The following is a 16103-nucleotide window of genomic DNA, read 5'->3' as shown; positions in this document are numbered from 1 at the left end:
CGGTCTGAAGGTAGCTTAATAATTGGTTCACTTTATGAACCTGCATAACCATACCCCTAACGTTTCTAGGCCACATTCAGCTTCAACCTCAAACTAGTGGAACTATGAGCGAGATGTCGAGTCCCAGTGACCATGTAGAAGGGAAAATGCATAATCTCGTGGTTTGCGGTGCTGTTGACGCACAGTCTCCCGCCGACGCGGCCCTATTTGCAGATTTCATGGGTATTTCGATGACCCTCAGACATGCTGCTCCGGGCGCTGAAGGAACAGCCCTCTCCTGCTTTCCGCTGGATGAGCATTGGGATGTTCTGGAAACTAGAACTCCTCCAATAACAACCATCAAATGGGGGAAATTCTGGCCAAATCAGACTCCATTGTTTACATACTCCAAGGCGCAATCGAGAACAAGGAATAACAAATGGTTCGAATATGTCTGCCCTGAAGATATCCTTGAAAGAGTCACAACCTGGATACAGGATAAAGCTCATAGCGTGGCCGAAAATGACGTGGTAAACATCTTTTTGGAAGCGCATGGGGTAATGAACGGGAAAATAAATCTAGGACCTAAACATCTAGAAATATCTACAGTGACCAACTTACATTCACAATTCCCCACAAACTGTCAAGTAAACGTGGTTGGGTCCCACAGCTGCTCTGGAAGTTTGTTCAGGGAAATCAGAGCCAGTGGCCAGATAGCTCGACCTGTTGTTGCCGATTGTGGGCCTGAGGAATTTATACACTTTACCGCCATCCGTTCCGTGGGCAACAGGATCAGGAACTTCCGTTCTTCGATGCCCTTCGTTCAGTCTCTGGCGCGAGTCAACTTCCCGTGGCTGCCTCGGCAAGCCACTCCGCCTATATTCATTGCTGAACATGAAGCATTCATGAGAGAGGCAATGCGGAGAATTATCCCGACGCTCTCACGTCCCTGTCAAGCCGACACTTATACCTCCCATTTATCACCCAAGGCCCAGGCGTCGGTAACCCTATTGGAAGCGTTGATTTTGCGGGACCATGTTGATGTCGTCTTTTTCAAAGAAACCGTCCACAGAAGGCGACGTCCAGAGTGGCCTACCCTCGACCTACAACTAATGGAACAGATGCAGAGAAGTATATCCCCACCTAGTAGCCTCTAGCTAAGAGGATCTAAAACTATATCCATGCAGCGGCAGCAGAGTGTGATTTCGATAATGCATTTAGGGATGATGGTCCGATTATGGGACGATTAGAGTATCTGAAGACCAATATGCTGGCATATTACGAGTTCTTTACCTTAGAAGTAGGGCATAGTCTGCGGTATGGTATTCATTCCTCATTCTCTGTGAACGAAGTTTCCTCAATCTGGAGATGAGCTTGGAACATCCAATAAATTTCTACACCAAGCCTGTGCCATTACGTAAAGTGATGTATATACGTCTGTGCTTTAAAGAGCTATACGAAGCCGAATGTGTTTGCCAAACAACTTCAACACCAGCTTAAGCACTCCAACCCAATAGCTGGCGGGGATGATATCACAAGGATGTGCAGAGCCAGAGCAACTGATCGAAACCATCCGTTATACGGAGATGCTTGGTTCATTGCTCGAAGGTGAACTACAAAGATTGCTTCGCGAGAACAACGGTGCTATTTCGTTTGAGTACGACCCCCAAGATGGTGGCTGGATACTCGCCGCCACCGGCTGGTTCCTGGCTTCCCTATGGGGTTGGCAACGATCCCTCACTGATTTCTGACATCATTGTCAAACAAATGGCGTTTTTTAACGAGACAGAAGCTCTTTTTAAGGAACATTCTGGGCTAACTAGCTGACGCAGAACTACTTTTAACGCCGCAGAAATTCTCCGCCAGGCAGCAATAAAGACTGAGACGCGTACTCGGGGTTCAGAAGCCATTTGAGCAATATCCACCAAACCCTAGCGGCCAATTATAGCTGAAAACTGTCGAATGTGTTGGAATGATGTAGGGATCGGACCAGAGAAACTCTAAAAGTTGTCTTCATTTCCGGTCCCCGCAATCTATCTACCCTTGCTTCACTCCATCCGATTTTCATGATCGATGAGATGTTGGGGGGGGGTTTGCCATTCGCATAGTTAGCTATCCCACCGATATACCCACCTATAACCACTAACTATCCTTTCGCGGAACTCGACAGATGGGGAACGCCAGTAACTCGCCAACATCGCAACAACATTCACCGCCGGCCCCTCAATCTCGGACTTGCTCCCTCGATGGGGTCTGAGCCAATGCAGGAGTGGTGCGGTTGTTATTCGCCACAATGGCTTGTTGGTGCTAAGCACCATCCTGTGGAGCAACTAAAAGCTAGCTTGATGCTTAGCCCTGGGTTTAGACAAGCCACGTATTATCCCCTCGGTGTACAATAGCCACCTCCTTTTCTTATTGTTGTTGCGGTTTTCCAGCAAGCTCCTGGTGGAGATCCGCTATACAAAGGGTATGTCTGTCTTGATGACATGGGAGCATTTTGGAAATAGATAAGAAAATTCTCGCGTTTCCCTTTCGTCTCCGTGAAAGCTGAGATTGACCATGACAAGCCGGAAGTTAGTTTTGCATTATAGCACAGGCAGACGGCATCTCTCAGCTCAGCTGCGGGGAGGCTGGCATAGAGATTCATCATTAAACCCTGTGTTCTGTATCGATTCCTGTATCGTTTGGCTGCATATCGAACCATGCGCCACTTTGTATGTACCAGAAGTTACTCCGTACTTCTACACCGGCTCTCTTGGGTGTGATGGCATCAGTCCACCTCCCCAATTAATGCCCGCGAGGGTGCCTACTATATTTCTTCGGGTATTCTGAGCATATCTGCGATGTGATGACAGCTTCTAGCGAGTTTCGATAACTGAATCATGATGAGATGGAGACATGCGGTGCATTAGAATAACTACGTGAAGTACATCGGGAAGAACAGCGGGCAATCCACGGACTGACGACGCTGACAGTACATTACACGGATCCGCTGTAGCCACAAGCGAGGCGAATGCTGAACCGGTATTGGAGGTATCTGTAGCAATAGCATCATAGCCCCTCCATGAATATGCTGCTTGCGATCCATCCCGAAACGCAGGCGGGTTAGGGAATAAGGGAGAAGGGGGTCCACACGGATATCGCTGACGGCATCGGCGGCTGGCAAGCAGCGTGTCTATAAATTCACCGCTATATCCCTATCTTCGAGTTGACTACTGAATATAAATCTACATCAAATCAAACTATCTACAGATAAACAAGCCACAACTACAGCACAGCCAGCAATTATGGGTTTCTTTGAGAGTAAGACAGCCCCTTATACTCACTCCAGCTGAGAGCTTGCTAGGACGAGTCTAACGGTGCTTAACTTACTAGACTTCTCCAGCCATGCTGAAGCCCACGAGGAGGTCATGAATGCCCCTCACAAGGCCTCCCTGTCCCACGAGCTGATTGCCGGTGCTGCTGCCTACGAGGCTGCAAAGGCCTATGAGGACCACGTCCAGAGGAATGGTAAGAAGAGACATCTAGTCTACTTGGTATGATTAGCAAGTTGCTTACAGGGATATCACTGTTATAGGAAAGCCAGAGAGCCATGCCAAAGCCAAGGAGATCCTCGCTGGCTTCGCTGGAGCTTTCACGGACCGCATCATCGAGACCAAGGGCCTTGACTTCATCGATAGGGAGAAGGTGAAGCGCCAGGCTCATGAGCATGCCGAGGACGCCCTTGGCCGGGAGTACTAAGTGGGTGGCTTGATGGGATGATTTGATGACGTGACGTAAATAAATATAAACATATAACTACTAGTTACAGAATTAAACATGATCAAGAGAACAAAAGAGCTTGTATTTGGATGATTATCAAGAATATCTCTATCAGTTCCATTGCTCGAGATGGAGCTATATCATGACTGGGTTGGTGAAGCTGTGAAAGTTGCTTCATGTTTGAGTTCTGGTAGTTAACCATTTACTCTAACTCACCATACGTGCGGTAGAAAAGCCAGAGACCCTGGACGAGGCCAAGCGGTTCTAGGGTGACTTCGCTAGGTTTTACGTTCTGAGAAAAAGGAGTATAAATCGAAGATACAGCAGAAGGCTTACGACAATGTCCAGAATACCCCGCAGAGGAGTATTAGGTTGGCAGTTTGATGGGATGATGTAGATATATGTTGTTAAGAGAATTAAGTCAAGAGAACCAGAGAGCCTGTATTCACTATCTAGTATGTCTCTACCAGTCAATTGCTGGAAATGAGATAACCTCCACGAAGCATTAGCGTGGAGAGTATTATTCGTTTCGTAATGTTGAAATTAAGTCTATGACATTTACCATACCTGTGCCCTTTTTGCCCTTGATTTTGATGTTGAATAAACGGAGTAGGAAAAGAAGAAAGAAAATCAGCTAAACCAAGCAAAAAAGCACGCTCCCATGTTCACGTTTCAATAATTTAATAGCGGTAGCTGTATGAAGTTTATTGGTTAGCAAAAGATTGTTTTTTTGGTTGCGTTGTGGTGGAGGGGTTTATAAGGAGTAGTTAAACACTTACATGTCGCTCTTGAAGGGACCCTCGACGTCGAGGCCGAGGTATTCGGCCTGCTTGGCGGTAAGCTTGGAGAGCTTAGCGTTGACGTGCTCGAGGTGGAGGAAAGCGACCTGCTCGTCGAGGATCTTGGGGAGGACGTAGACACCGATGTCACGCTTGCCGGTGGCACCGAACTCGACGTACTTCTTGCCGAACTCGGGGTCGTTGCACTTGAAGAGGAGGATCTGAGCGAGGACCTGGTTGGAGAAGGAGCAGGACATGACGAAAGAGGAGTGGCCGGTGGCACAGCCGAGGTTGACCAATCGTCCCTCAGCGAGGAGGATGATGTGGTTGCCAGAGGGCATGAGGTAGCGGTCGACCTGTGGCTTGATGTTCTGGACGGACTTGGCATTGGCCTTGAGCCAGGCAACGTCGATTTCAATGTCGAAGTGACCGATGTCTGGATCCTGTCAGTGCATGTACTCATGAATATATATTGAGTACAGGGTTTACTTACTGCAGACAATGGCGTCGTTCTTCATGACGCTGAAGTGCTCGCCAGTGAGGATGTCACGGCAACCGGTGGTGGTGACGAAGATCTGGCCCTTGGCGGCGGCCTCCTCCATGGTGAGGACCTGGTAACCGGCAACGGCAGCCTGGAGAGCGTTGATAGGGTCGATCTCGGTGACGATGACGGCAGCACCCATGCTGCGGAGGGCCTCGGCGCAGCCCTTGCCGACGTCACCGAAACCAGCAACGACAGCGATCTTACCAGCAATCATGACATCGGTGGCACGCTTGATTCCGTCGATGAGGGATTCTCTGCATCCGTAGAGGTTGTCGAACTTGGACTTGGTGACGGAGTCGTTGACGTTGACGGCGGGGACGAGGAGCTCACCGCTCTTCATCATCTTGTAGAGGTGGTGGACACCGGTGGTGGTCTCCTCAGAGACACCGTAGCAGTCCTTGAGCATCTCTGGGTACTTCTTGTGGACGAGGGAGGTCAAGTCACCGCCGTCATCGAGGATGAGGTTGAGCTTCTTTCCGTCCTTGAAGGCAATCAATTGCTGCTCCAGACACCACTCGTACTCTTCCTCGGTCTCACCCTTCCAGGCGAAGCTATACATGCAGGTCAGAAAGGAGCCGAAAACCAACAAAAAGTGCCAATTGAAGGCTAACTTACACTGGGGTACCAGAGGCAGCAATGGCAGCAGCAGCGTGGTCCTGGGTGGAGAAGATGTTGCAGCTGGACCAGGTAACCTCAGCACCGAGGGCAGTGAGGGTCTCAATGAGCACGGCAGTCTGAATGGCTGCAAAACTGTCAGCTATACACCGTCGTAACCGGGGATTGCTACCATCTCAGCATGCAGACATACTCATGTGAAGACATCCGGCGATTCTGGCACCCTTCAATGGGGCGTCTGCGGCGTACTTCTTGCGGATAGCCATCAAGCCAGGCATCTCGATCTCGGCGATCTCGATCTCGCGGCGCCCGAAGGCAGCGAGGGACTACGTGTGCCAATTAGCCATGATACTCTCCAGATATCATCGTAGAGCAGGCGTCAACAGAGGGCTCCTTACGATGTCGGCGACCTTGAACTTGGTAGCGGGAGCAGCCATGGTGGGGTTCTGGGAGATGGATAAACCTGGGGAATCGAAGACGACGAAGATGCCGGTGAAGACCTTGAAGCTGGTAGAAGCTGGATGGAGCTGGAAGAAGCAGAGATGAGGATTGAGGATGAAGATATCAGCGAGAAGAAGAAGAGAAGAAGAAGAAGAAGAGGAAGAGAAAATCGGCTTCGACGCTTTTTCTGGTCAATTTATCAAAGTCTCCGAAGTGGGGGAAAAAGTTGGCGCGGGAAGGAGCCGGGCCGATGTTTTTCCGCGTGACCGGTTCTCCAGGGGTAAACAAGAGGAAGAAGATGCTGTATTTGATAGTGATATTGATATTGATACTTGATATTTGATATGGCGAAGGGCAGTGAAGAAGGAAGACAAGGAGAAGAAGACGAGGTTAATGGGATACTGTTGTTATCATACATAGTCTAGTAGGTAGACTTGGGCAGGACGGCAGGCAGGAGAGCGCTGGGATGGAAGCTGGGAGAACCTTTGCAGCCTCGTATCCAATCGGACCCTTGGGATGCTTGCACAGAGCACGGCTGAGAGCGCATCCTCCGACTTTGGCGGTGGGCTGGCAGGAAGACAGGACTGTGAGTCGGGGGCTTTGACGGCTCTCCAGCGTTTGTAGCACCTGTGACGGCCAGTGGTAGGCAGCATTCAGACTGAAGATGGGCAGAAGTACGAGCTCGGCTACTTACCGGTGCTATTCACCCTGTCTTTTCTCCGACTCGTGAAAGATGGCGGTTGGACCTATAAGCTGGGTCAGACGGTTCATTCGGTTCACGTTTAGAAAAGCTGTATCTTGACTATCTTTCTTTCACTGAGGCTTCGGAGGAGGTGCCATAGATCCCCCCGATGCCGTCTTGCTGGTCGGTAGACGAGGGACTTTGAATGACCCCGAGTCGGACGCCGTGCTCGACTGGTTGCCAACCTGCGTAAATGTCCCGCTCTTGAACCACCGGTCTTCTTCTGCGGCTCGTTTCCTCTTGAGCTCTGCCTGAGCCTTAGGGTCGACGAGCTCTAGACCCTGGAAAGGCGTGAAGGCGATGCTACTCGCCGTTCCTGAGCCTGCAACGGGGCCGACGCCTGTGGTACGGAGACCCTGGGCGTTCAACACCGATGCGCTTCCAGGAGTGCTGCCGAGTTGGTGGAGAGAGGATGCGTGACCGGGGGCTGGAGTAGCTGTTCCCCAGCCCTTGTTCGATTTGCTAAGTTTGGCCTTTGTTCGTGGATCGATCTGGGTGGCTCGGATGCGCCCTTGGTTCTCCTGTCCGAGCATACCGAGACCCTTCGTGCCTTCTCCCGTTCCGTAACCTACTTCTTTCTCCTCCTTACCAAAAGCTAGTCGGTTCTGGGCTTTGCGTAAATCAGTCATTGCAGTGGCTTCTTTCGCCTTTCTCGCCCTTCGACCACCTCTTTTCCTTGAAGGTTTGTCATCTGGTGCGGGCAAAGCGCGAGTGCCCTTGTTTGGTGGTGGTTCGGTCAGCTTGTCCAGTCGTTCGAGACAGGCTTGTTTTAGCTGCTCTCCTGTCGAACCATCTCGGCTGCTGTGAACCCTATCCACGCGAGCTGCAAGCACTACTTTAGCTGAAACGATACGCATCGCCTGGATCTTGTAGTCATTCGGTATATCTTGAATGATGGGCGAGTGGTAGAGGAAGCCTTGGTGGCGGATTCCAACATTGGTTGCAAACCCAGATTGGGCTTGCTTCTTAGATCCCAAAGGTGATATATTGCATGAAGGCATCTTGGCCAACCCCGTCAGCCCACCCGCGTAGTTCAGAAGCTGCGCCGCAGTCAACGATCCTACTAGGGCCGTCAGATTCGGGGCAAACATAGTCATCCTTGACTGCACGTATTCTGTGAGCACCGTTTTCGCTTTCTCTAGCGAGAACATCATCTCGCAAGCTCGTAAGACACACTCCAGCTCCTCGGCAGGCAAGGGACGGCCCCGTGTAGTTGTTCCTTCTACAGCAACAGTCATCAACGATGGACCGTCAAGAATAGCTCGAAGTGTCTGTCCAACCAGGTTATCTGTTGATGATGCCATAGCCTTGATGTCATCAAACGGCCCGTTCTTCAGGATGGCAACAGTCTTCGCATAGTCTAGCGGGTTCGAAATCAAGGTCTCTAGCTCCGGGAACCGTGACGAATAGTGGTCTCTGATGAACTTGTGTACAAGCATAATCTCGTTATCAATCGACGTTGAAAGCGAGTTGGACTGTGTCAGGAGATGGTACTCCTCATCCTCTTCCACCGAACCAGTCCCAGCCTCCTCCCTCTCGGGCAGCTGCTTATAATGCGCAATTTTCTAAACACGCGCTGTTAGTATAAGGTGTCTGTCTTGTACTGGCTAAGGCACCTAGAACTCATACCTCAAGAATAGGACGTAGGGTCTCCATGAGCCGCGCCACGCTCCGGACATCAGAGACACCCTTGAACTGAGTCTTCTCAATCTTCTCTTGTCCCTCTTCATCATTTCCGGATTCATCGACGCTATCAGGCAAGATAGACGTATCTCCGGTATCTTCGTCGCGGTCATCTTGCTCCTTGAGTTGCACATCATCGAGGCCTCCTTCACTGCCGGAGTCCTCAAAATCGTTCATCAACTCATCTGCAAGGGTCGCCATAGTGTCCTGAAGCTGTATTTAGTGGTATATCGACGCCCACAAGAGATAAAAACAGCTGGTAAAGTGTTCGCCGCAAGGTAAAGTCCGAGTAACAAGCGCAGTTTCTTTTTGTCCTTTGGAAATAAAGTCGAGTGAACGGCGGACTCTAGCGACCAAAGAGGCAAAGTCTTGGCGTGACGGCCTTGAAGCTTTCGGTTTTTTTATCTTTTGATATCCTGAGAGCAAACAACAACCACGTCTACAACCGCCGACAAGGACAAAAGAAGTTTCTATCCGCGTCATAGGCAATATTTGATGCTGATTCCCAGCGCTGCCGACCATGGATTCCACACGAGGCCCTCCGAGGGTCAAGAACAAGGCCCCGGCGCCGCAGCAGATTTCTGCTGAACAGCTCCTCCGCGAAGCTGTCGACCGTCAGGAACCCTCGCTGCAAGCTCCCACGCAGCGGTTTGCCGACTTAGAGGAACTCCATGAATACCAGGGCCGGAAACGGAAGGAGTTCGAAGACTATGTTCGCCGCAACAGGATTAACATGAACAACTGGATGAGGTATGCGCAATGGGAGCTAGAGCAGAAGGAATTCCGCCGTGCTCGGTCGATATTTGAGCGTGCCTTGGACGTTGATTCTACATCTGTCGTGCTATGGATACGATACGCGGAGGCGGAGATGAAAAACCGCAATATCAATCATGCTAGAAACTTGTTTGACCGGGCTGTTACCATCCTGCCGCGCGTGGACAAGTTATGGTATAAATACGTGTATATGGAGGAGATGCTAGGCAACATTGCTGGTACTCGACAAGTGTTTGAACGGTGGATGTCGTGGGAGCCCGATGAGGGGGCCTGGCATGCATATATTAAGCTAGAGAAGCGGTACAACGAGTTGGACCGCGCCAGGGCTATTTTCCAGCGGTTCATTACTGTTCACCCAGAAACGAAGAATTGGATTAAATGGGCGCGGTTTGAAGAAGAGAACTCCACCAGTGATTTGGTCAGGGAGGTGTACGGCACAGCAGTCGAGACACTTGGAACTGACTTTATGGATGAGAAGCTCTTTATCGCGTACGCACGGTACGAGACGAAGCTGAAAGAGTACGAGCGTGCCAGGGCAATATACAAGTTTGCCCTCGACAGACTCCCTCGCTCAAAGTCTGCTGCTCTACAGAGTGCCTATACCGTGTTTGAAAAGCAGTTTGGTGACCGTGTAGGGGTTGAAGATGTGATACTGTCGAAGCGGAGAGTCCAGTATGAAGAGCAGATCAAGGAAAATCCAAAGAACTATGATCTATGGTTTGACCTCACACGGCTTGAGGAGACGTCCGGCGATGTGGATCGTGTACGGGAGACATATGAACGAGCAATTGCCCAGATACCGCCGTCACAGGAGAAACGGCATTGGCGACGTTACATCTACCTCTGGATCTTCTACGCCGTGTGGGAAGAAATGGAGAATGAAGATGTCGAGCGTGCGCGGCAGATATACACAGAATGTTTGAAACTGATTCCGCACAAGAAGTTTACTTTCGCAAAGTTATGGCTTATGAAAGCCCAGTTCGAGATCCGGCAGCTTGATCTAGTGCTGGCGCGGAAGACACTAGGGCAGGCTATCGGAATGTGCCCCAAGGACAAACTCTTCCGGGGCTATATCAACATCGAGCGGAAGCTGTTTGAGTTTTCACGATGCCGGAAGCTATTCGAGAAACAAATACAGTGGAATCCATCTCAGAGCGAATCATGGATTAAGTTTGCAGAGCTAGAAAGAGGTCTAGATGATGTGGAGCGTGCCAGAGCTATTTATGAACTAGGTATAAACCAGACGGCACTTGACATGCCGGAGTTACTGTGGAAGGCGTACATCGACTTCGAGGAGTACGAGGAAGAGTACGACCGCACCAGGAACCTGTACGAACGACTGTTGAAAAAGACCGACCACGTCAAGGTCTGGATCAACTATGCTCGATTTGAGATCAATATACCTGAAGGCGATGAGGATGAAGACGAGAATGAAGAGCGGCCGGTGTCTGAGGAAGCGAAGAGCCGAGCTAGGAAGGTCTTTGAACGGGCCAACCGTGTCATGAAGGAGAAGGACATGAGAGAAGAGGTCAGTTCCCAACCTTGCTATTTTTATATCACCACGATCTTCTGTATGTGTATATTGTATACGCTGGTCACCTGCTGACAAAATGAACTAGCGTGTCGCACTTCTCAACGCATGGAAAGCGTTCGAACACACCCACGGCTCCCCAGACGATATCAACAGTATCGAGAAACAGATGCCCAGAAAGGTGAAGAAGAAGCGCAAAGTAGACGACGACAGGTTCGAGGAGTACATCGACTACATCTTCCCAGCGGACGACGAGTCGACTGCCATGATATCGAACCTGTTGTCCACCGCACGCCGTTGGAAGGAACAGCAGCAGCAACAGCAGCAGCAAACCCAGAGTTAGACATAAACAAGACTCCTCTTTTTCTTTATCTTTATCATCACCATTTATCAGCGGCCTCTACTCTGTATATTCCCATCTCCTTCCCCTCCAGAGTTCCAGGACACGCACAAAACAGGCCATCCCAGTGCGACCTTTATATACAAGAAACAAATGATCGATCAACAAGAAAAACAAAAACCAGCATGAATGGGGAAAAATACATAAGCGCACGTATGTAATTTACCGGGTGTGGCTTGGCAGGGGCTTGAGGAAGGGCTCCACCTTGTTCTTCAGCAGGTACTATTGGTGGAGAAGCTTAACAAGCTCCACTATCCGGCCCGGATGGATCCTTGGTGTTACGCTCTGGTTGGCTGGAAGCAGTATCAACCCAGAGTCTGTGTATCCGCAGTACGCTGCCTGATACGGCCCCGATACGGCCCAGGGACGGCCGTGTTATTAGCGTTATTAATGCATCGTCGGTTTCAGGTACGGGTACTCCCCTTTGGCGACCAGGACGAGCGTCGCGGCATGAGACATCCCATCTCTGCCCCTGGTCTCATCGTCCGTTCTTCCCTTCATCCTTCCAGCAGAGATCTCTCTATTTCCCTCCTTCTTCTCTCTCCTTCGGCTTGCAGAGCTGTGCCGTTGGTCGTCCCTTTTTCCCCTTCTCATTTTTTTTTCTTGCCTTGTGGGCGTACATATTCATTCATTCGTTTTTGACTTCAGGTTTATTGGCTTTGTGAGTCGTTGACCTGTTCGTTTCGATTGTTCAATATTGTCCTCAACCGGCAGGACAGATCATATTGATCTTCTCTTTTTCCTCCTCGAGACCAAGGACGAGGCTGCAAGTTTGCGGCTCGGTTCAACGGAGTGACGCTTGGTGCTGCGCAACCAGCAAGATTCAGTCCCCAGGTTACTGTCTGGAAAGGGACAACTTATCTTCTTTCTATCGGCCTTTCTTTGGCTCGTCTCCCAGTCTCAGACAGACGGACAGAGCGGCGGAAGCTCTCCCTGGATGCAGACGCCACGACTGGCCACTTGTCCGTTTGTCTGACGCGGTACGGTGTACCTCTGGTAGGATACTTACTCTTCGACTTTATTTTCGGGTTGTACATCTACTACCATTCCAGCTGGCGGTAGAATGTTTTTGGCAACCCGCTGGCTGGCGCTGTTGATATAACGGGTTTTGTCCCTTTTCTCCTTATCGCCATCCATCAAACGGCGGTCCTTGACGATTGATTTTAAGAACGGCCCACAGTCATGCCATCCCCGAAACCTCCATTCGAGCTCAAGGACCACTGTACCCTCATACACCAAAATGTCCTCTACGTCTACTCACCAGCTGGGTTTATGTCGCTTGCCCTGGAACCGAATGCGAAGTGGAGCAAGCTAGCCGTGGGGAGATCTGTGACCGGAGCGTCCTGCTTTAAAGGTCCGACTGATGGGGACATGAACAATCCGGCCTTTTTTGTAGTCGGCGGTACTGGTGGTCCGGATGACTATCTCGGGGTTCAAAGCTACTCGTTTTTAGACAAAAAATGGAGATTTCCGAGCCTGGATGGGAATAATTTGAAAAATAGGGTCAACCACGACGCAGTGTTCATTGAATCCCAATCATCTATCCTCGTTTTCGCCGGCTCTACAAATGGCAACCCTACCCCATCAACGGAAACGTTCATGATTTCTATGAGCCCCAATCTATACCACATTGAGTCTCGTGGTGGACCTGTCGCGCCATCTACGAAACCGGTGCTTTTACCTTGGGGAAAAGACACAGTGCTACTCATCGCGGGCAGCGGGGATAACAAAGTCTACCAATTCAAGGACAATGCGTGGCATATGTTTGACTATGCTCTAGAGAGCCCAATAGCCGACCCGACTAATACCCCCATTATCGCAAATCCGTACATAGACGGAAACATGGCCCTGCAAGTTTTCGATTTGGCAGCATCCCCGATCACTGTCCGTACAGATAACTTGGTTCCGCCGGGCGCTCCTCACAGACGATCCATTCATTCCCGGCATCATAATCATGTCAATTCGATTATACAGAAACGAGACTCGTACCCTGCTTATAATTCTACCTTAGCTCCTACTGGATCGCGTACCGGAGCTTCCATTGCGTCTGACCCAGGATATAATAATAGAGTAGTAATTTCCGGCGGAAACAGCGAAGAGCCCATTGTCATCTTTAATCAAGATGATAATGCGTGGCTGGATATCAAGCATTTCTTTTCTGTTTCTACCACCTCTTCGGCTTCTTCCTCGACCATGACCCCTTCCTCCATGACCGCCATCAGCAGCACATCAACGCCCATAATCACGTCTGCACCCACATTCACGCCATACCCAACCGAGACAGAATCTCCTACCTCCAGTGAACGAGTCGACAGTATTGTTCCTCCAGATGGCCGTACCTTGACCATAATTGGCGCCACTCTTGGTACTCTCCTAGGCATCGGAGCCATAATCATAATCATCCTACTTATACTTGCCTGGAGGCGGCGGACCAGTTTATACTGCCAACATACCAAAGAAAAACACATGAATTCAGACGATAAGGATAGATTCAGCTTCCAGGATGCTGGTGTGGAACCTCTCACCCAATCAATACAGCCGATTGCAAGAGGCCCTGTTCCTTCAACTGACTCCTGGGCATATATCTCCGGCCAAGCTGACGATTATTCCCGAGCATCCTTAAACCCTCCGCCTCCGCCGCCAACCAGAGGTATGCCTATATCCGAGAAAAGCCCAAGCCCGCTTCGGGTTGTGGAAACGACTCGGGATGAACGGCCCGATAGTGATGTCTATCCTCCAGTTTCAACGAAACAGGTTTTCGGGGCCGTTGTAGATCATAGACAAAGTGAGGCCGATGACAGGCTGACGGATGAAGGTTGGAGCAAGTATTTCCAGCGTGAAAAGGACAATGGATCGGTGAAATCTCGTGTTTCTTCCGTCGACTCCAAATACTCCAAGTCGGATTATAAATCGGACTACCAGTCAGACTACCGAGGAAGCGGATGGCCTCACACATCAGCTCAAGTGCCACCTCTAAGGTTCGGCGGGCCACAGCCCCTTGGAATGGTTCCAAGTGGTAGCCCCAGCACCGAAACCCCTCCCAAGTGGTCATTCCCACAGCATCAGGCTATGTCTGCTAAAATATCCAATGCAGACTCGATTAGCATCAACTCGGACGACTACTACGACAACCAAAGGGACACAGCAAAGAGCGATACCTTTTCAACTGGGGCTCCAGGCAGCACCCATGACGTGGATCGCTGGGGTAGAGTTTCGAGAGAGCCTCGGGTGGCCAGCAGCAATTACTCGAATAGTGTATACTACGATAACCCTGGCCCTCCGCATCCTGGGGGTCCGGACCGACAAATGAACCCAATGTTCCCTGGAAGTCGTTCTCCCTCATCATATTACGGGCGTAACAATCGTTCTGCGAGCAGGGGAATACTCAGCTCCGATATTAGCTGGCTCAACATTGGAGGCAACAGATAGACGGCCTCGACTGTTTGTGTTTCTCTTTTGGATGCATATACACACCATTCTATGTGTCAATGTTGAGGAACCCTGCAATTACCATATTGGGGTTGGGGCCAACAGATAAGGGCAGGTTTTCGCCTGCCCATTATCCCCGATTGGGACAGTTGATCGGGTAAAAAGTACCGATCCAGTTCTGGTATGTCCTGAAATGGGGCGGTATACCGGTTGTTTCGACATCCTCTTTCGTATAACCTGCATCACCCAGATGGGGGCGGAAGCCGTCCTATTTCGGACTCCGGTCACCCTGTCCACCTTTGGGGCAGGGGACCTTATTGGCTGTCGCCTTTTTTTCATCTTCCATTGTACATGTCCCTTCTGCTCCATATTTTGTTTTCCTTCTATTCTTGGTTTTGCGACTTGAAAAGACCATGGCTCTACGACCCGGTATATATGGTTTATTATTTTCGCCCTCGCATCCCACTGCCTTTTGGCCCTCCATTCCTTATCCATTTATATTTATTTTCATGTACATCCTTTTACCGTCGCGCGCGACTCCGATCGTTTGATTCCCCCCTTTTTTTACTTTCCTCTCCTTTTCCTCCTTTTGGCTCTATAACAACATGCATGCATGTAATAATACCCGATCTGAGCCATTTCCAAGGGCAGGATTCCACTCATGACTGATGGCTGTTGAACAGTTTTTGTTGGCTGGATTAATGCGTTGGATCTGGTGCTTTCCCATCTCCTGTCTTATTTTCTTGTTCTGACTCTTACTATTATTCTTCCCTTTTCCTCCTTCACCTGCGATCTGTTTTTTATACCATATCCTGTTTGTTTGCCTGGCATATCAGCAACATTCGTCCCTTCTCTAGCTTCCTTCCACCCCCATGTATGTATTGATGGACCGCCCTACAGTAATATACTCAATTTTCCTCAGCCTTCACAGTTTTGTCAGCAACCCTGCCTCGTTGTGCCGACTTTGTTGGGTACCTAGCATCTACCTCCCCTAAGTGCCGTATCCTGAACACTGCCATACAGCCTTACCCAGACTGAGCTGGCAACCGCTATCCTGGATTTTTAGCCTTTTAATAAACATTTTTAGGCACGAGGTGAGCTGAAGTTTCCAGTGAGAAGGTTCGCGGGACGTTTAGGGGGAGCAGTTTAGTGGGAATCATGCCGGATGCCAACGGTTCAGGGGCTCTCAACTGTTGGCATTGCTCTACCCATTCCTTATGTAAAATGCGAAGAGACGCCGACACGTACATACACATATGCGTATGTACGTGGGATGGATGCACAGCAGCAAGGAAAGGGGAGGTCGACGTCGTTCTTTATAAAGACTAGCGCATAGATGTGCATGTTGATGTCGTTATTCATACCCAAGCCACACCACATCGCCTGATGCATTCGATGAGTATAAAAAAGAGGACACCACTTCT

General features: G+C 50.0%; 6 protein-coding genes across 6 annotated transcripts; 4 read left to right on the top strand and 2 right to left on the bottom strand.

The window, feature by feature from the left end:
* Positions 1–113: 113 nt before the first annotated feature.
* On the top strand, positions 114–1730 carry MGYG_06673 (hypothetical protein; the record flags this gene model as incomplete). Its single annotated transcript, XM_003170637.1, has 3 exons — positions 114–1110; positions 1167–1279; positions 1497–1730. 3 exons carry the CDS (start codon positions 114–116, stop codon positions 1728–1730), a joined length of 1344 nt encoding a protein of 447 aa, XP_003170685.1.
* A 1536-nt stretch (positions 1731–3266) lies between these two features.
* On the top strand, positions 3267–3720 carry MGYG_06672 (hypothetical protein; the record flags this gene model as incomplete). Its single annotated transcript, XM_003170636.1, has 3 exons — positions 3267–3282; positions 3355–3489; positions 3557–3720. 3 exons carry the CDS (start codon positions 3267–3269, stop codon positions 3718–3720), a joined length of 315 nt encoding a protein of 104 aa, XP_003170684.1.
* A 701-nt stretch (positions 3721–4421) lies between these two features.
* MGYG_06671 (adenosylhomocysteinase) lies at positions 4422–6116 on the bottom strand (the record flags this gene model as incomplete). The annotated part of the gene is made up of 6 exons (XM_003170635.1): positions 4422–4434; positions 4521–4956; positions 5014–5615; positions 5680–5806; positions 5873–6005; positions 6078–6116. The coding sequence occupies 6 exons, from the start codon at positions 6114–6116 to the stop codon at positions 4422–4424; spliced, it is 1350 nt and encodes a 449-aa protein (XP_003170683.1).
* An 817-nt stretch (positions 6117–6933) lies between these two features.
* MGYG_06670 (pre-mRNA-processing factor 31) lies at positions 6934–8746 on the bottom strand (the record flags this gene model as incomplete). The annotated part of the gene is made up of 2 exons (XM_003170634.1): positions 6934–8427; positions 8492–8746. 2 exons carry the CDS (start codon positions 8744–8746, stop codon positions 6934–6936), a joined length of 1749 nt encoding a protein of 582 aa, XP_003170682.1.
* Positions 8747–9065: 319 nt separating this feature from the next.
* MGYG_06669 (pre-mRNA-splicing factor clf1) lies at positions 9066–11193 on the top strand (the record flags this gene model as incomplete). Its single annotated transcript, XM_003170633.1, has 2 exons — positions 9066–10847; positions 10939–11193. 2 exons carry the CDS (start codon positions 9066–9068, stop codon positions 11191–11193), a joined length of 2037 nt encoding a protein of 678 aa, XP_003170681.1.
* A 1239-nt stretch (positions 11194–12432) lies between these two features.
* On the top strand, positions 12433–14679 carry MGYG_06668 (hypothetical protein; the record flags this gene model as incomplete). The annotated part of the gene is made up of 1 exon (XM_003170632.1): positions 12433–14679. The coding sequence occupies one exon, from the start codon at positions 12433–12435 to the stop codon at positions 14677–14679; it is 2247 nt and encodes a 748-aa protein (XP_003170680.1).
* Between the last annotated feature and the right edge of the window lie 1424 nt (positions 14680–16103).

The sequence above is a fragment of the Nannizzia gypsea genome, genomic scaffold (genome assembly GCF_000150975.2).
Source record: "Nannizzia gypsea CBS 118893 supercont1.6 genomic scaffold, whole genome shotgun sequence".
Taxonomy (NCBI): domain Eukaryota; kingdom Fungi; phylum Ascomycota; class Eurotiomycetes; order Onygenales; family Arthrodermataceae; genus Nannizzia; species Nannizzia gypsea.
This window is presented reverse-complemented; position numbering and strand designations above follow the sequence as displayed.